This window comes from Giraffa tippelskirchi, chromosome 13 (assembly GCF_054371585.1).
Source record: "Giraffa tippelskirchi isolate mGirTip1 chromosome 13, T2T-mGirTip1v1.2.pri, whole genome shotgun sequence".
Classification (NCBI taxonomy): domain Eukaryota; kingdom Metazoa; phylum Chordata; class Mammalia; order Artiodactyla; family Giraffidae; genus Giraffa; species Giraffa tippelskirchi.
In genome coordinates this window covers 40,676,092-40,695,645 of record NC_137287.1, presented here as the reverse complement: position 1 = coordinate 40,695,645, position 19,554 = coordinate 40,676,092, and the positions used below count along the sequence as shown (strand labels likewise).

General features: G+C 60.3%; 1 protein-coding gene across 1 annotated transcript in view; it reads left to right on the top strand.

Annotated features, from left to right (window-relative positions):
* The window catches only part of CACNA1H (calcium voltage-gated channel subunit alpha1 H), a 60,793-nt gene that overhangs the window by 24,928 nt on the left and 16,311 nt on the right, over positions 1 to 19,554 (top strand). Inside the window, exons 3-11 of the mRNA XM_081555711.1 lie at positions 8,249 to 8,360; positions 8,494 to 8,627; positions 9,043 to 9,140; positions 13,716 to 13,875; positions 14,227 to 14,545; positions 14,719 to 14,811; positions 15,558 to 16,335; positions 17,510 to 17,952; positions 19,394 to 19,545. Coding sequence (XP_081411837.1) covers positions 8,249 to 8,360; positions 8,494 to 8,627; positions 9,043 to 9,140; positions 13,716 to 13,875; positions 14,227 to 14,545; positions 14,719 to 14,811; positions 15,558 to 16,335; positions 17,510 to 17,952; positions 19,394 to 19,545 — 2,289 coding nt within the window. The remainder of the gene's footprint in view (positions 1 to 8,248; positions 8,361 to 8,493; positions 8,628 to 9,042; positions 9,141 to 13,715; positions 13,876 to 14,226; positions 14,546 to 14,718; positions 14,812 to 15,557; positions 16,336 to 17,509; positions 17,953 to 19,393; positions 19,546 to 19,554) is intronic.

The window sequence follows — 19,554 nt, the reverse complement described above, 5'->3', positions numbered from 1 at the left end:
GCGGGTCTACACAGGCCTCCGCCCACACCTTCTGCCTTCTCAGTGCTGCAAGGGGTCAGCCCCTGGCTCCCAAGCTACTGCACGCCAGAGTCCCTGCCAGGGCCCCGAGACCAGGTTGAAGACCCCTACCTGAGGGTCAGCCCAAGTCCCTGGAGGTGTGGGCGTCACTCACAGAGGGGAGGATGGGGGCCTTGAGGCCATGGAGAGTGGGTCTGGGACCTGGAGCCCTGGACACTGCCAGAGCCTGGGGGCGCACAGGGGGCCAGACCCAGCTCTGGGGGTACCCGTGCCAAAGCCAGGGTGGATGCCACGTAGCATGGCCTGAACGCCACGTGTGTGGCTGCTGCCCAGCCTTTGAAGGGCACGGCCCGTGCCCAGGGCCCCAGCGCTCATTTGGTGAGGCTCAGCCCCTGCCTGGTGGGTGTCGCTACCCCCAGCCCATCTCACCCACACCCCCGAGCTGCTGACCCCGAACCCCTGGAGGCATCACTGGATACCCCACCCCGCCACGCCCAGCCCCTCCCACCGGCCACACTGGCCCGGAGGCTCATTTCAAATGGCATCTTCCAAGGTGAAGTTCAGTACTGTAAAATCAGCCGTTTTAAAGTGAATGGTTTAGAGGCATTTTGTACGTTCAAGGCCTGACCGACCACCACACCTGCCTAATTCTGGAGGTTTTCCTCACCCCAAAGGGACCCCGCCCCCTCTGCCAGCCCCTGGCACCCAGTGGGTCACTGCCTATGGATCTGCCAGTTCAGCACATCTCATAAACTGTAGACAGGATGGTACTAACGTGGCCCCAGCGTCTGGCCATCCGCGCGTCACGTGTTCAGGCTCATCGGTGCGTGGTAGCAGGTGTTGGCGCTGCACCCCTCTTCATGGCCCAGGAACGGTCTGGCGCTCGGGTGGACCACGTGCTGTCTGTCCGTTCATCTGGCGCACATTGGGGTTGTCCCTGGTTTTCGGGTGCTGTAAATGCCTGTATGAGCATGTGCTAAGTCGCTTCAGTTGTGCCCAACTCTGCAACCCCATGGACTGTAGCCCACCAGGCTCCACTGTCCATGGAGCTCTCCAAGCAAGAACGCTGGAGTGTGTTGCCGTGCCCTCCTTCAGGGGATCTTCCTGACCCACGGATCGAACCTGCGTCTCCTGCGACATCTGCATTGCAGGCAGATTCTTTACCACTGAGCCACTGGGAAAACCCTGAATGCGTGTGTGTGTATGGATTCAGCTCCGGGTTTGGGGTCTTTTGGGTGTGACCCTGGGCTGTGTGTGGACTCGGGTTAACCCTCTGAGGGATTTCCAGACAGCAGCTCTTCATCTTCCTGCTTCCTGGGAGTCTGGAGTGGGGGCTGCACTTGGACGGTGTCCATGGGTCCTGCCAGGAGCCCTTCGAGTTCCTTGTGGAGCTGGTGGTCCATAGATGGCGCTGTGTCTCACCAGCATGCTGGCCCCTGGGTGGGGGCCACACTCATGGTGTGTGAGCCACTGGCCCTTCTGCAGGGACTCTGGCAGGGCGAGGCTGGCGAAGGAGGCCCCCCCTCGTTAGTGATGTGTGTCTGCTCAGATGCTGGCAAGGGAGGAGGCTGCTCTGAGTCTGTGGCAACCTTGGGAGATGCCAGTCACCAGCTGGGGGGCTGGGTGGGAGGCCCGTGGGCTCTGGCTGCCCCACAAACACTGGGCTAGTTGTGTCTGCTCTGGGTGGGTGGCTGGAGAGCCAGGAGTGGGGACCCCTCCCCAGCCTCACTTAGCCAGCAGCCCTTGTGGACCGTGGTGTCTGCACTTCCTGACACCCCACCTTGGTCACTGCGCCAGCGATGCGGCTTCAACGACGCTAGGGCTGTGTGTGGATCAGACTTCCCACGTGGGCCCAGCCCTCTTGCCTGCCTGCCCGCGTGCCTGCGCCACGTGTTCTTTGTAACGGGAGTGCCCTGTTCTCCACCGCAGACTTTTCCCACTCAGCCGCACAGAACATGTTTGGAGCAGCTCATGCACCCATCAGTGGTCTCAGGATCGCAGACACTGCTGTCCGGTGGGGCTTGGCCCCCTGAACCCGGACCGAGGACGTCAGGGTGCCTCGCCGCTGTAGCGGGTCCTGGAACAGCACTCGGTTCCAGACGCTGTGCTGCGCGGAGCGGGGCAGGCCCTGGGGTCTCCGTGCTGCCCTGAGCCCTGCCTACGGGGTCTCCAGCGGGCTCTGGGGAGGCGCGCTCTCTCCCGGGCCTCAGGGCCCAGGTTGTTCTTCCGCAGGGCGGGGCTTCCTCCCCTATGAATAAACATGTGCTTTTCTCCTCGGGCAAATAGGAAGCAAGGTTGAAAGCAGGAGATGAAGGCCGGCTGCGTGGGCAGCGTGCAGCTACGGGTGGGACAGGTGCAGGCGCAGAGCCGCGGGGAAGGGGCGGCCCCGGGCCCTCCACCCCGGGGCAGGGAGGGGTTTCCCACCAGGGGCCGCCCACAGGCGGTGCGTCTGTGGGCAGGTCTAGAGCCCCAGTACCAGCCTGGTGTCCACCCTTCAGGCTTGTCTTCGGCCGTCCATCTGCCTGCCCATCGGGGCGGCTCTAACACACCACACAGGACGGCCCGATGCTGGACCCTGGAGGTGGGGTCTGGAGGCCCAGGCGCCTCCGGCTCTCCACCGCCACGACAGCCCTGAGGGCTTCCCTACAGGGGTCTGTCTGCTAGGAGTCACAATCAGCTAGGGCCTGCTCTTGCAGCTGTGTGTCCTGGGTCCTGGCATAAGGGAAGGACAGGGTTCCGGGGGGCTGCCATGGGTACAGGGCAGGCAGCAGGGAGGAGATGGTCCCAGCACGAGCAAGCGTGGCCCGGCCTGGGTGGTGGCCTCCGCCATGGTGAGGAGGGCACAGATACTGACCCGGATGTCCGGGGTGGGTGGCTCTGGGCCACCCCGCCCCAGGTTCCTTTTACTGCTGCCGGAGCCCCTTTGCCTGGGCACATGGACGTTCTTGCCGGACAGTTGCAGGCTGGGCCTAAGAGGGTGAGTGGGCCCAGCAGATTGCTCTGGGGGCAGCCAGCTCAGGCCTTCTCATCCTCCTGGGAGCTTTGTGTCTCTGTCCATGTGATCTCAACGTGGCCTGTGGGGTCAGGGCCACGACCCCACACAACAGCCACACCAGGGGACCCCCGCCCCACAGCCCTCGAACCCTGTGTTCCCCGTCGGTTTGTGGCTCTGGGGTCTGGAGCCGGGTCTCTGGGTGGGGGATGCTCAGTTCTACTGTCTGACCCCTGGTGATGGCCTCCCTCATCCTGACCCTCCCCTACAGACCCTGCCCTACATCGTCAGATCCATGGGGGGGGGGGCATGATGTCCCTTCCCTCCACGTGTCCCGGGTGGCAGGGGAGGGGCAGTGGCAGCGTTCATCAGGATGAGGGACAGGATAGGGGGGTGGTCTGGAGCCTGCTAGACTCTAGAGAAGGGGGTCTGGGTGACCATCCTCATCTGGAAAGTAGCTATCATCATCACTGCTGTACAGGTGGAGAAACAAGCTAAGAAAATGTGAGAGGTGGGTGATGGTGTTCACTCGCTCAGTCCTGTCTGACTCTTGCCGACCCCATGGACTGCAGCACACCAGACTTCCCTGTCCTTCATCATTTCCCAGAGCTTGCTCAAACTCATGTTCATTGAAACAGTGATGCCATCCAATTATCTCATCCTCTGTCGTCCCCTTCTCCTCCTGCCCTCAGTCTTTCCCAGCATCAGGTTCTTTTCCAGTGAGTCGGCTCTTCACATCAGGTGGCCAAAGTATTGGAGCTTCAGCCTCAGCATCAGTCCTTCCAATGAATATTCAGGGTTGATTTCCTTTAGGATGGACTGGTATGACCTGAGGCTAAAAAGGTAAGAGGGGGGTGGTGGTCATGAAGAGAACCTGGCTGTCAGGTTCTTGTCCCCAGACTCGTGGAACCAGCAGGTCTGGGTGGGCTGTGGGCAGCTGCATAATGCTGAGGGTTTGGCTCAGCGGTCCAGGATCACACCATCCTGCACCACACAGGCCTCAGGGACCCCCACCCTGTTCCAGGACCCTGGAGACCACCTGGTGATGGACATGGTGTGTCAGTACCCCCAAGGCATGGCTGCTGGCAAGGGCTGGCCACCCCTGGCATGTACTGATTGAGCCTCTCCTGACCTCACTGAACCCTAGCTCCCCACCTCGCAGCATCCTAGTGCCTTTGGGGGTCACCCTGCTTCCCAGTTGTCTTCCATGCAGGCTGGTGCTGTCTTCCAAGCAGCCCTTGGTGTCCTTTTCTTAACCAGCTGGGAGTCTGGGGATGAGAAGGGACGTGGAGCTAGACACTCCGAAGTGGCTCCACAGAGCCCGGCCCTGGGTGAGCCCAGTGCCTCAGCCCTGAGCTCCCCAGATGTGGCCGCTTCAGCACCATGGACAGCGGCTGCTGTCCACCTTGCCCTTCTCGCCCTCTGGGCCTGTCATTGGGTTTGTGTGGGGTGCTTTGCAGCCGTGGGCTAGGAGACCACGGAGCCAGCACCAAGAGTATTCACGACAAGACTGAGTTCCTGCTCTGCACCAGCTGGGGGAGGCCAGGCCCGTGGGCATGGCTGCAGGGGTGGGAAGGTGGTCCCCACCAAGGCTGCAGAAACAGAAAGAAGGGGTAGGGGAGGAGGCTGATGCAGGGCCGGCGGATGCGAGGGGAGCTTCAAGATGGAGTGTGCAATTGCGGTGTGGGGCGGGGGCAGGGTATGGCACTTGAAGGGGTCCCTGGACAGACCAGATCCCTGCCCCCTCTGCTGACTAGGTCTCCAGGCCTGGCTCTCGGCCCCGCTTCGAGCCTCTCTGGAGACGCATTTCTCATTGCAAGCCCCCAGCCTGGGTGTGGGACAGGCTGCCCCAGGGAGTGTCAGTCCAGGCCCTACCCTGCCCAGGCTGGACAGGAGGGCTCTGCTCTGTTAGGCCAAGGCCCAGGGGGTCCAGGAGCATGGGTCAGCAGGCTGTCTGCCTTTCTTTCAGCCTCCAGGCCTGGGCAGAACCTTTCTGGCTGTGGGGTCCCATGCAAAAGACCCATGCCCCCAGCCCTTCTGCGTGTGACCAGGCCTTTTGCCAGGCGGGGCAGCCGTCTCTGCCCAGCCACACGTCAGCCTGGCTTCCTTGGAGCCGCAGCGGAAATTGACTCTGATTTGTAGAATTTGGTTCAAAACCTACAGAATTTTTAATTAAAACCCGGAAAATCCATCTGTGTAATTAAGCCTCTGGAAGTCAGCGGCTGTGAGATAAGAGTCCGGTTGGCACTGCCTGTCGTCAGCTGCCCACCGAGGTGTGACTCAGGGATGGCTGGCCTGGGGGGCTGATGGAGCCCCCCTCCAGCAGGTCCCCTCTCTGGACTGGGCCAGGGGAACCCTGTGCGTGGAGAGCCCTCCCCGGGCAGGGCCGCTCTGGGTCTCCTGGGTGCACTTTGTACAGATACGACTTGCAGGACCTTGTCCCTCACATGGTGTTTAGGTGGGGGTGGGGCGGGTGTATCATAGGATAGTAACCACCAAGAGGGTGTGCTTGTGGGAATGGATGGGGGCCATACTGGCCAGGTAGGTCACCCCGGCCACATGGACCATGTCTCCACCACTCACGTGAGCCTGTGCTCATCTCTCAGGGTCACTGTGGCCATGGAAGCTGTCCTGAGCCCCTGGGCAGGCCCCAAGGGTGAGGGAGGCAGGTGGGGCCGGCAGGGTCAGGAGGAAGCTGAGGTTGGGGGGTTTGTCTGTGGTTTGGGAAGGTATCAAGGTAGGACCTCAGCCCAGGACCTCGAGCTGGACTGTCTTTACAACTTGCTGGGGACCTGGCTTGAGGCACCGGCTGGGGACTGTGACCCCCAGCCCCTGCTCAATAGCCCTTCGTGGGTCCCAGTCCAGACCAGCCTGGGGCTCCAGATGCACATGGCACCATCGAACGCCAAGGTCCTCAGCTCTGCCCTACACCAGCTCCAGGGTCTTGGGTGACCTCAGAGCAAGAGTAGGTGCAGGCCTGGGAGGAATCGGGCAGCTGGCTGGTGACATCAGTCTGAAAGGAGGGATGTGATGATGGTGGAAGATGGGAGGGGGCTGAGGACTTGGGGCTGGGCTGGGCTGGGCACCTTGCTGCTCCTGGAGCAGGAGGTTCACCACGTGGGAGGCAGAGCCAGCCAGGCAGAAGCCCTTGGGGTAGAGGAAGAGCTAGGAGAAGTAGGACAGGGAAGGGGTGTCGCAGGAGCCCCGTGCACAGTCCCCACACCCCTGCTGCCGGGGACGGGCAAACCGAGGACACAGGCTGCTCTGTGCTGTCTCCCTGCCAGGGTGGGGGCGGGAAGCCTGCAAGACCAAGGGTCCAGCCAGGTCTGGGGAGCATCTGACCATCATCCGCCAGGCCCAGAGCTGCCTGCTCGCGGTAGCCTGCCATCGCGGACCTGGGGGCCGGGTCCTCTGAGCTGTCTTAGCGGGATGCTGATTTCTGTTTTTCTGCAGCCAGATCACAGCAGAGGCACTTGTTACTGCTGAACCCATTAAGTGTAATTATGGCGCTCTCGGCAGGAATGGGTAATTACATCGGTGGCCCAGTGCCACTCTGTGAGGGGCGCCAGGGACCAGGGGCTTCAGAGAGGCCACTGTTGGCCCTGTCCCTGTGGGGGTCCAGGGGAGAAGGGTCTGGGTGGGGCGGGCTGCCAGCTCCACGAAGGAAGGAGAGACAGACACAGCCCGGCCTTCTCCTGCCCATCCACCTGAATGAACACACAGGCCCTGAACTTCCCCACGCCTTGTCCCTCCCTGACCCCAGTCATGGCATAGCCTCTGCCAGTGTGTCAGGTGACCTCAGGGTCAGAAACCCTCATAGGCGGGGCCACATGGACCCCAAGCCTAGCAACCAGGTGCAGCGGGGTGCGGAGTGGGCATTCAGGGCCCTGGGGACCGACCCTCTTTGCAGAGCCAGGCCCTACTGCTTTGGTCACCCCGTTGATCTGTGCAATGTGCCCTCCCCCAACTGGTGGACACTGAGGGGGAGCAGAGGGGCACCGAGGCTCCAGGGCACACAGCCCGCGTGTGCTGCAGGAGGTCCAGCCCCTATCACCCTTCCCAGCCCCTTGGGCACTGGGGGAGGGGCTGGGGGCCGCGGTACCGAATTTCTCAGGCTGTCTGCCAACAAGCAGTGTTTTCCAAGTGCTGACTCTCTCTCTTTAATATGAGGCCCCTGTCCACCCCACAGAGCTCAGGAGGGCTTCTCGGGTCCTCTGCTATTCAGCCCAGGGTGGGACAGGCGGGCAGCCCCACAGGAAGCCCACTCCGGGGCAGGGGGTGGCTGTGTGTCCTGGTGGGGGGGGGGTACAAGGTGTGCCCCAGGACCCTCCCATCTGAGGGACACCTGCCTGCACCCCCGGGCTTGGGTGAAGCCCCACTGCCCCAGCCGGGGAACCCCCTTCCTCAGGCCTGGCACTGCAGGCCTACCGCGTGGCTACCCACCGGAGGAGCAGAGGGGAACTTGGGGTGCACCGTGGCTTCTGTGGAGCCGAGGCGCCACCTGGTGGCCACTCTCAGAACATGGGTCCTCACTGACGTGGTGGGTGGCCTTCCGTCCTGAGGGCCAGCAACCTGGCAGATGACCGGGTTCACACACCACGTGGTGATACTGCACTGGCTGCTGGCCAGGCACCCTGAAGTCCTGGCTGGATACCCTCCTGCCAAAGGGAGTCTCCTGGACAGGACCCTTCACGAACCGACTAACCTGGGGGGTGGTCCTTCCTCACTCACCTGTCCTTCGTCCGTGTCCCAGCTCCCTTCATCCAGGTTCACAGTAGGACTGCGGGTCCTCTGGGCCCAGGCACTGAGCTGGGCTGAAGTTCGCATCCCTCATTGCCTGTTGCCGCAGTCAGGGCATCCTCTGGGGTCACAGGAGGGGTTCTTGCAGGAGAGGGTCTTCGGGGCTGCCTTCATGGCACCCGTAACAATTAGTGGGCATTTGTGGTACTTGGGGTCCCAGCTGGGCAGCAGTGGTGAGCCTGGCCACGGTTTAGGGAGCCTGGCGGGGGGGCAGTGGCTGGCCCCCCGCCTCGGTCCGGAGTCCTGCTGTACACGAGGGGTTGGTAGCGGTGTCCAGAGGCCGGTGTTGGGGTCCGTCCCTCACTGCCCAGCTGATGGGCCAGGCACGGAATGGGGAGATTATGAGGATCTGGCCCTGTGGCGGCTGGGGGGTTGCTGGGGGCGCGTCCCGGGGCTCCTTAACTGCCACGTAGACCCTTAACTCGGTACCTGCCTCACGTGGTTCGAGCACGTCAGCATGCTGGTGATCATGCTCAACTGCGTGACCCTGGGCATGTTCCGGCCCTGCGAGGACGTCGAGTGCCGCTCGGAGCGCTGCGGCATCCTGGAGGTGGGCGGGGCCGGAGGGGCGGGGCCTGGGCGGAGCATGAGGGCGGGGCTGCTGGGCGGGGCGGGGCCCGTCGCCGGCGGCCTGGGCCTTGTGTGAGGGGTGCAGGCCCCACTCTCAGGCCCCCTTCCTGCAGGCCTTTGACGACTTCATCTTCGCCTTCTTCGCGGTGGAGATGGTCATCAAGATGATCGCCCTGGGGCTGTTTGGACAGAAATGCTACCTGGGAGATACGTGGAACAGGCTGGACTTCTTCATCGTCATGGCGGGGTACGGCCCCTCCCCCGAGGACCAGCCTGGAAGCGGCCCCGGGGGCCAGCAGAGTGAGGGATTGGGAGGTGCACTCAGGCGGGACGGGGCCCGGGGAGTGGCTGGGGGTGGGGTGCCAGGGGCGGGACCTATCCGGGGCTCCCTGTGCCAGCACCAGGGACGGTGGGACAGACACAGGGTGTCCGGGGAGGCCTGTGAGCGGCGAGGGCCCTCCAGTGCTGAGCCGAGGCTGTGCTTTCCCTGCCTCTGGGCAGCAGGGCTGGGCAAAAGGCATGGGGAGCATGCCTCCAGCAAGTGCTCACCTCCTGGCCTCAGCCGGCAGGGTACCCTGGAGATAGCCGGGTGCCCGCTGGCCTGGCTCTGATCCCCCTCCCAGCACCTGCCCCCCCCTGAGCACGCCCTCCTCTGCCCCCAGTATGATGGAGTACTCCTTGGATGGACACAACGTGAGCCTCTCGGCCATCCGAACGGTGCGCGTGCTGCGGCCCCTTCGTGCCATCAACCGTGTGCCCAGTAAGTGACCCCCACCTGGGGCTGGGATAAGCGTGTCCAGACATCCCTACTGAGAGCTCCTGAGGCCCCACTGGGCACAAGGCGCAGAGGCCGTGCCTCCTGTCTGGCTGCTGGGTGCTAGGGTCCCTGCCCAAACCGTGGTGCAGGCCTCTTACATGGCAGCTGAGGATTTGCCGCTGCTTTTCGGGGCGGCGGGGGGTGGGGGACAGAGCAACCCTATACCAAGCCGGGGTGTGATGGGCAGTCAGGCTGAATGGGGGCCCCACGTCCCCCAGGGCTGCTGAGTGTCAGGGGCCATTTGGAACCTCAGACTCATCATCTGCACAGCATTTGGGGTCATGTCCTGGAGCCATGCAGGACGTGGTGGCTTCCTTGTCTGGCCCGCCCCAGCAATCTTCCCGTCTGAGCCCTGCCAAGGGGCCTGGTGCTCAGGGAAGTATGGAGAAGCTTCTGGGCAGTCGTGTAGGTTTGGAAGGTGTGGGTTTGGAAGCTTGTTTGGTGGTCTGTGCTGACCTTGGTCATGCCCACATGGGTCTGTGAAGGGGGTCTCCGTGTCTTCAGAGTTTCTAGTGTTCTGACTGAATTCAGCTGTTAGTTTTCCTGAGGGTACAGTGGGGGGCATTCCCCACGTGACTGTCAGGTTTGTGTATGCATGCATAAGGTGGGTCTCGTGTACCACCTAGGTGTGCACAGCCTTTCTGGCTGCCTATCCTGGGTCCTCATGGCTTCAGCACCGAGGCCCAGGGGATCAGGGCTTGTCCTGTGGCTCCTCCAAGAAGTATTCCCCCCAGGATGGGTCACTGTCTGCCCCTGAAGCTGTCAGCTCCACCAAAGAGCAGGAGGGTGAAGGGTTATGCTGTGGGATGCCTAGGCCTTCCACCTAGCTGCCACTTGGCTCTACCCTCAGGGATCAGACATGGTTCGGATGCTGTGTGACCTTGGGCAAGTCACTGTACCTCTCTGAGCCGTGGTTTACCCACCTGTGAATGTGGTGCCCCTCAAGGGTGGCTGTGAGGCGAGGTGGTTCTTGGCTCTGTGCTCAGCACCACCACACACTTGCTCTGCACCTGGGCCCCCTTTCGGTGCCTGAAGTGACAACACAACCGCTTTCACAGCACAGGCCACTTTTCAGGCCGAGTGCTGCCTTCAGCCTGCTCTCCCTCTGGGGTCAGGCCCTGGTCCCAAACAGGGTGCCTCCCCCACACTGGATCATATTCCCCTCACAGTGAGCCCTCAGTGGGCATGTTCCAGGCTGCGTCTCACTCTGGCTGCCTGGGGTCCACTCTGAACCCTGGATCATCTTTGGCCTTGGAGCTAGTTGCAGTCTGGCGAGGGTGGTGCTCTCGGACTTTGTCCCTGGTTAATCTTCCTCTCAGTCAGCAAAAACAAGACCGGGAGCAGACTGTGGCTCAGATCATGAACTCCTTATTGCCAAATTCAGACTTAAATTGAAGAAAGTAGGGAAAACCACTAGACCATTCAGGTATGACCTAAATCAAATCCCTTATGATTATACAGTGGAAGTGACAAATAGATTTAAGGGACTAGACCTGATAGACAGAGTGCCTGATGAACTATGGACAGAGGTTCGTGACATTGTACAGGAGACAGGGATCAAGACCATCCCCATGGAAAAGAAATGCAAAAAAGCAAAATGGCTGTCTGAGGAGGCCTTACAAATAGCTGGGAAAAGAAGAGAAGCGAAAAGCAAAGGAGAAAAGGAAAGATATTCCCATCTGAATGCAGAATTCCAAAGAATAGCAAGGAGAGATAAGAAAGCCTTCCTCAGTGATCAGTGCAAAGAAATAGAGGAAAACAACAGACTGGGAAAGACTAGAGATCTCTTCAAGAAAATTAGAGATACCAAGGGAACATTTCATGCAAAGATGGGCTCGATAAAGGACAGAAATTGTATGGACCTAACAGAAGCAGAAGATATTAAGAAGAGGTGGCAAGAATACACAGAAGAACTGTACAAAAAAAGATCTTCACGACCCAGATAATCACGATGGTGTGATCACTCACCTAGAGCCAGACATCCTGGAATGTGAAGTCAAGTGGGCCTTAGAAAGCATCACTACGAACAAAGCTAGTGGAGGTGATGGAATTCCAGTTGAGCTATTTCAAATCCTGAAAAATGATGCTGTGAAAGTGCTGCACTCGATATGTCAGCAAATCTGGAAAACTCAGCAGTGGCCACAGGACTGGAAAAGGTCAGTTTTCATTCCAATCCCAAAGAAAGGCAATGCCAAAGAATGCTCAAACTACTGCACAGTTGCACTCATCTCACACGCTAGTAAAGTAATGCTCAAAATTCTCCAAGCCAGGCTTTAGCAATACGTGAACCGTGAACCTCCAGATGTTCAAGCTGGTTTTAGAAAAGGCAGAGGAACCAGAGATCAAATTGCCAACATCTGACGGATCATCGAAAAAGCAAGAGAGTTCCAGAAAAACATCTATTTCTGCTTTATTGACTATGCCAAAGCCTTTGACTGTATGGATCACAATAAACTGTGGAAAATTCTGGAAGAGTTGGGAATACCAGACCATCTGACCTGCCTCTTGAGAAACCTGTATGCAGGTCAGGAAGCAACAGTTAGAACTAGACATGGAACAACAGACTGGTTCCAAATAGGAAAAGGAGTACGTCAAGGCTGTATATTGTCACCCTGCTTATTTAACTTATATGCAGAGTACATCATGAGAAACGCTGGGCTGGAAGAAACACAAGCTGGAATCAAGATTGCTGGGAGAAATATCAATAACCTCAGATATGCGGATGACAACCCCCTTATGGCAGAAAGTGAAGAAGAACTAAAGAGCCTCTTGATGAAGGTGAAAGAGGAGAGTGAAAAAGTTGGCTTAAAGCTCAACGTTCAGAAAACTAAGATCATGACATCTGCTCCCATCACTTCATGGGAAATAGATGGGGAAACAGTGGAAACAGTGTCAGACTTTATTTTTTTGGGCTCCAAAATCACTGCAGATGGTGATTGCAGCCATGAAATTAAAAGACGCTTACTCCTTGGAAGGAAGGTTATGACCAATCTAGATAGCATATTTAAAAGCAGAAACATTACTTTGCCAACAAAGGTCCGTCTAGTCAAGCCTATGGTTTTTCCAGTGGTCATGTGTGGATGTGAGAGTTGGACGGTGAAGAAAGCTGAGCGCCGAAGAATTGATGCTTTTGAACTGTGGTGTTGGAGAAGACTCTTGAGAGTCACTTGGACTGCACAGAGATCCAACCAGTCCATCCTAAAGGAGATCAGTCCTGGGTGTTCATTGGAAGGCCTGATGTTGAAGCTGAAACTCCAATACTTTGGCCATCTCATGGGAAGTGTTGACTCACTGGAAAAGACCCTGATGCTGGGAAGGATTGGGGGCAGGAGGAGAAGGGTTCAACAAAGGATGGGATGGCTGGATGGCATCACCGACTCGATGGCCATGGGTTTGGGTGGACTCCGGGAGTTGGTGATGGACAGGGAGGCCTGGCGTGCTGCGATTCATGGGGTCGCAGAGTCGGACACGACTGAGCGACTGAACTGTACTGAATCTTCCTCTTGGCCATTTCTGAAACTGTAGCACCCCTCCCAGCTGTGATTACCCCTGTAGCCCCAAGGGACCCTCTGTCACCCAGCAGCCCTTGGGTGCTCTCCAGGGGTCCTTGGCATCTGCCCCTGGCTCTGCCTGCACCCTTAGCCTGGCCCTTGCTTGTTTCTGGAAGTCAGACATGTCCTTGCTGAGGTCTGGGAGCAGGGCAGACCCAGGACCAAGCGAAGGGCCGGTGGGGCTGGCTGACCCACTCCCTGGATTAATCTGTTTTCACACACCCGATTGCACCTGGGAACGAGAGCTTCCAAATGCTCTCTCAAAAGCCACCTCCTGGGACTTCCCTGGTGGTGCAGTGGTTGGAACTTCACCTTCCAATGCAGGGCGTGTGAATTCGAGCCCAGGTCTGGGAGCTAATATGCCACATGCCTTGTGACCAAAAGTCCAAAACATAACACAGATGCAGTATTGTAACAAATTCAATAAAGACTTTTAAAATGGTCCCCATTAAAAAAAAAATTGGAAAAACAAACAAACAAACACTGCCTCCTGCCCTGGGGTGCACACAGCCCCTACCTCCCTTCCAGGGCTCTGTTTCACATGACTCACATAGAGAGTGGAAAGAAACACTGGTCCCCAAATGCAGTACCTGTTTCAAGACCTGTGGCTCCTGCATGCAGGAGACAGCCCAGAGTCTGAGCTGCTGGGGCTCCCACAGGCTACTGCTCCCATGACAAGCCTGAGGCTGTGAGACTCCTGAGCTGTCACGCTGGGGGCCTGCCTGGATGCGGTGTGGTCCCGGCAGGCATTCCTGAGGAGCAGGGACCACCCACCCTGAGCCCTTCCAGTCGGTGGCCTTATTGACTGTCCTCCGTGGGGTCTGACAGAATGTGGAGGGGTCTGGGTCGTGTCCCCCGCAGAGGCACTGATGCCCACCTGTGAACAGCAGAGAGCTCAGGAGGGGCTGGGGCCTCAGGGATGCCAGGGAGGACTCCGCTGCGCTGACCGGCTGCGTGATGCCTGCAGGCATGCGGATCCTGGTCACGCTGCTGCTGGACACACTGCCCATGCTCGGCAACGTCCTCCTGCTCTGCTTCTTTGTCTTCTTCATCTTCGGCATCGTGGGCGTCCAGCTTTGGGCCGGCCTGCTGCGCAACCGCTGCTTCCTGGACAGCACCTTCGCCAGGTGCGCAGAACCTGCCCCTAACCTGCTCTTCCTGGGCCTACCTCTGGAGGCTCCACCCCAATAGGCCCCTCCCTCCAGGCCCCGCCCCTGGAGGCTCCACCCCAACAGGCTCCTCCCTCCAGGCCCCGCCCTGGGGGCTCCACCCCAACAGGCCCCTCCCCAGGCCCCGCCCCCAGATGCTCCACCCCCAACAGGCTCCGCCCCCCAGGTTCCTGCCCTCCAAGCCCTGTTCCCTCAGACACGACCTTCCGAGGGCGGCGCTAGCGCTAGCGGACTTAGGTCTGCCTCTTACCTTTTGTTTTTTGTGTGTGTATACCTCTGTGTGTGTCTGTTTCGCCGTCCCTCCTCCAGGAACAGCAACCTCAGCTTCCTGCGACCATACTACCAGCCAGAGGAGGGCGAGGAAAACCCATTCATCTGCTCCTCCCGCCGGGACAACGGCATGCAGAAGTGCTCGCACATCCCCAGCCGCCGCGAGCTGCGCGTGGAGTGCACGCTGGGCTGGGAGGCCTACGGGCAGCTGCAGGCCGAGGGCGCAGGTGTCACGGGTCACCACACCTGCATCAACTGGAACCAGTACTACAACGTGTGCCGTTCGGGAGACTCCAACCCGCACAACGGGGCCATCAGCTTTGACAACATCGGCTACGCCTGGATCGCCATCTTCCAGGTGGGCTCTGTGTCTCCCCTGTACCGCGCACCCAGCATGTAGGGCTGGGGGCTGGTGCCAGGCAGGGCTTTCCTGCCCCACCAGCCATGCCACCCTCCCTGGGACCGGCGAGGAGGGCCCACTGCCCTCCCGGGGCCGTCCATGTGTCCAGCCGCCTGCCCTGCCACCACCAGGTGATCACGCTGGAGGGCTGGGTGGACATCATGTACTACGTCATGGATGCCCACTCCTTCTACAACTTCATCTACTTCATCTTGCTCATCATCGTGAGTGTGGGGACGCGGTGGGACATCTGCTGTGAGGGGTGGGGGGGCATTGCTGTATTGTGACAGACGTGTCTCAGATCCTGAGCTCCTCTGTTGCTAGCTGTGGCCCTGCCCCCGGGATCCATCGAGGTCCTGTGCCATCTTGGCCCTCCACAGGGAGTGTGACCCCCAAAGGTGGCGCTCAGTTGATTCTCTCAGTGGTCCTGGGGTCTGAGGCAGGGTCTCCATAGACCAGAAGTGAGTTGAGCCAGGAACCCGCCCCTTGTTATCTCAGACCATAAACCCAAGCAGATGAGAGTGTCACCTGCTGACCGTGCCATGGAGGACACTGCAGCCTTGGGGGCTGGGGAAGGCCTGACTCAGGCAGGAGGATCTAGTTGAAGAAGATATCTGAAGGAGAAGGGCATGAACCACACAAATGACAGGAAGGAGTCTCCCCACATGTCCTCCAACTGTCTACAAATAATCAAGGAGCAGCCACTGCGCACCACCCATTCCAGATGCTGGGGCTCAGCATCGAATCAGCAGGGACCCCGCCCATCCCAGGGCGCCCCGCTGGCCCCTAGATCGGGAAGTGCACAGTAGGACTCAGTGTATTTCTCATCAGAGGCTTGATCGTGGTGTAGAAACCACAGCTGCTGTCCTGGCCCCCTGCCCCACCCGGGATGGTGGATACCAGTGTTCCCCGCTTCCCTGCCTCCTGGGAGCACATGGCCGGCAAGCTCACGGCTGCCCGCCCACCACAGGTGGGTTCCTTCTTCATGATCAACCTGTGCCTGGTGGTCATCGCCACGCAGTTCTCAGAGACGAAGCAGCGGGAGAACCAGCTGATGCGGGAGCAGCGGGCCCGTTACCTATCTAACGACAGCACGTTGGCCAGCTTCTCAGAGCCAGGCAGCTGCTACGAGGAGCTCCTCCGGTACGTGGGCCACGTGTGCCGCAAGCTAAAGCGCCGTGGCCTCCGCCTCTACGCCCGCTGGCAGAGCCGCTGGCGCAAGAAGGTGGACCCTGGCGGCGCCGTGCATGGCCAGGGCTCAGGGCGGCAGCCACGGCGGGCGGGGGGGCACACCGCCTCCATCCACCACCTCGTATACCACCACCACCACCATCACCACCACCACTACCACTTCAGCCACGGCAGCCCACGCCGGCCAGGTCCCGAGCCAGGAGCTGGTGACACCAGGCTGGTGCGGGCTAGAGCACCAGCCTCGCCTGGGCGCGGGCCCCCTGACGCCGAGTCGGTGCACAGTGTGTATCACGCTGACTGCCATGTGGAGGGGCCGCAGGAGAGGGCCCACGTGGCACACACTGCAGCCACTGCTGCCGCCGGGCTCAAGCTGGCTGCCGGGCTGGGAGCCATGAATTACCCCACCATCCTGCCCTCGGCTGCGGGCAGTGGCAAAGGCGGCCTCGGGTCCAAGGGGAAGCGGCCTGGTGGCCCCCCGGGAGCTGGGGGGCACAGCCCCCTGAGGCTGAGCAGCCCGGATCCCTGCGAGAAGATCCAGCACCTGGTCGGGGAGCATGGTAAGGACCTCCTGCTGTGGGGAGCAGTGAGGGTGGGGCACAGGGCTCCTGGGACATCCCCACCTATGTGCCCAACCCCATGAGCCCAGCCTTCTCCTTTGGAGTCCTGGACAAGGGAGAGAAAGGGGGCCTGGGGGCCTCAGATGGGAGGAGATGCCCCCCTCCACCTCCATCCATCCTGTGTTCTTGAGCAGCTGATGGCTCAGTGGGGTGCGAGTGTTTGCTACAGGGAAATGAGAATTCTGAAGCTGGCAAGCAAGAAAGAAGCCCCGGGGTTGTGTCCAATGGCCCAAGTCCGGCCCCAAGAGGGACGGCCGGCCGGTCGTTTCTCAGGAGGAGCACTTGGCCGGCGCTCTTGGTGGGGAGACTGTGGATGGGGTGGGTAGGGGAAGCCAAGGTCGCAGAGCTCCCAGAGGCCGAGCAGAGAGGAGCCAGGGTGCCCCTCGGTACACTTGGTCCTCCCACCTGGGCCCCCAGCCTAATCCACCTGGTTCATGCAGGACACTGGGGTCACACCAAGCTGAGGCCTCCCAGGTGCCCTGCACTCAGGGAGAGGTGTGTGTGCCAGGGCCGCCCTGTGTGCTCACGTGGTGCTGGGGCATCACCGCACACGTGCCTGTGGCTCTGCACTGCGCCCTGGGGGAGCATGGCCTCGCGGGGCTCCTGGCTGCAGCGAGTCTAAGCCGCTGTGGGTGCAGAGTCACCTGGGCCCCAGAGACTCAGCCAGGGAGGCAGCACAGAGTGACGATGGCTCAGGGCATCATGAGCCAGAATGTTCACGGTCACGGCATCCATTTACTGGAAAGTGGCTCATGTCATATTTCTGTGGGTGGTGTGCCTCCTGCGGGGATGAGCCTCTGCCTCTTTTTATCCCTGAGTGAACAGAGAGCAGCTCTGCAGGACACACGGGTGTGCAAGTGTGTGCGTCTGTGCCTGTGCGTGTGCTCAGCTGTATGCCCATGTGTGTATGAGAGTGCCCAGGTGTATGCAGGCATGTGTGGTGTGCCCAGGTGTGTACAATGTGCTCAGCTGTGTGTCCAAGTGTATATGAGTGTGCCCAGGTGTGTGCAGGTGTGCATACGGACACCATTCACCCCACAGCAGCCTCTGTGAGCGCCTGCTTCCTGGGCACCAGCTGAGCGACCTGAGGCTGCCCACGTCCTTCTCCCCACAGGACTGGGCCAGGCCCCCAGCCGCCTGTCGGGCCTGAGTGTGCCCTGCCCCCTGCCCAACCCCCAGGCGGGCACGCTCACCTGTGAGCTGAGCAGCTGCCCGTACTGCACCAGCGCCCTGGAGGACCCTGAGCTGGAGTTCAGCGACTCAGACAGTGGAGACTCAGACAGCAACGGGGTCTATGAGTTCACGCAGGAAGTGCGGCACGGGGACCACCGCGACCCCATGCAGTCGCCCCCTGCGGCGGAGGCGCCAGGCGCTGGCGTTGCACGGCGGAGGGGCCCGCGGCGGGCGGCGGCAGGCAAGCCAGGCGGGCTGGACCACATCTGGGCCTCCTTCAGTGGCAAGCTGCGCCGCATCGTGGACAGCAAGTACTTCAACCGAGGCATCATGGTGGCCATCCTCACCAACACACTGAGCATGGGCGTTGAGTACCACGAGCAGGTGGGCGCCCACACGGACAGCCCTCAGAGTGGCCCTGAGGCACGTCCTGCTGCCTGTGTCTCCTGCAGGCCTTAGTCTCTCATGGGCTCCACAGAGGGCTCTCGGGTTGGGGAACAGTCATGGCGGTGGGGCTGAAGGTCGGCTGTGTGGGAGTTTTTATCACTCACTCAGCAGATGCTCCTGCTGCTCGTTGGTGGGCCTCTGCTGAGGGGAGAACAGAGAGACTGTGGTTCCTGTCCGGAGGTCCTCTGTCTGGGTTGGGGCATTGAGATTGTAGTCCCAGAGGGAGCAGGGAGCCAAGGGCGTCACCAGGCCATCTGGTGCTTTTCAGGGTGGGACCCCCAGAGCCCAGCTGTCATGGACAGAACCCCCCGTATGAGCTGGACCTTTGGGCTGGGATGCCCTGGGTAGCCCCAGAGGAGGAATGTGGGGGTGGCATGTGGGGCTGGCACGTGGCCCTGCCCTGGACTGGGGCTTCCCCGAGGAGCAGCAGCTGCGTCAGCAGGGAGAGGTCATCCTCTCTGGGGACCGAGGCCAGTTCACTCTGAATGACCAAACTGCCTTCCTCCTTTTCTGCACCCTGGGCTTTTTAAGTCCCTTAAGCTCTGATCTATCATCCTCTCGCAATTCAGGGAAAATGCAAGAGGTGTTAGCCTCCAGCTGGAAGCTGGGAGGTGCTGTCTGTGAGGGTGAGATCCAGGGCAGGAGCAACAGCAGGCTTGGGGATCCCTGGCCAGGAAGAGCCTCTGCATGCACACACATGCACACACGCACATATGCAAAGGTTACCTGTGCAGATGTGGACTTGTGTACAGACACACACGTGGGTGGCCACACATGCACACAACACATGCAGGTACATGCAGACTCACATGTGCATACAAGCAGACCACACACTGGTACACACACACCAGCATTTACACTGGCGCAGGTGTGCACTTGCACACATAGGCAGACCAGCATATCCCTGGTAAGAAAGGGGCCTCTGGGGCCTTCTGCTGACAAGGAAGGGCATGCGAGGCCACCAGGGTCAGTGCAGCTGCTGGGTGAACCACCATACTGCCTGCACCCAGGGTACCCACATGCCCACCCCGGAACAGATGCTCCAGGCTCTGTTCCCAAGGCCTGTGCTGTTGGGGTCTGGGAAGTCTCCGGAGCCCTGTTTCTCAGACATGCTGCTGAGAAAGTCAGGCGAGGCCTGGGGGAGCCAGGGACAGTCAGGGTGGGAGGGCCAGGCAGGCCAGGGTGCAGCTGGAGGGGACATCCCTGAGGTCCCTGTTTCCTCCTCTGGACAGCAGCTGATGGGGCTCCTCCTGAGATGTTGCCACAGCCCCTTGATGCAGCCTTGCCTGCTCCCAGCTCAGTGGAGTGGTGCCCAACCCTGCCATGACAGGCAGTGGGGGCTGGGGGTGGGCCCTGATGACCACTCTGCCACCTGCAGCCCGACGAGCTGACCAATGCCTTGGAGATTAGCAACATCGTGTTCACAAGCATGTTTGCCCTGGAGATGCTGCTGAAGCTGCTGGCCTGCGGCCCACTGGGCTACATCCGGAACCCCTACAACATCTTTGACGGCATCATTGTGGTCATCAGGTGGGTCCC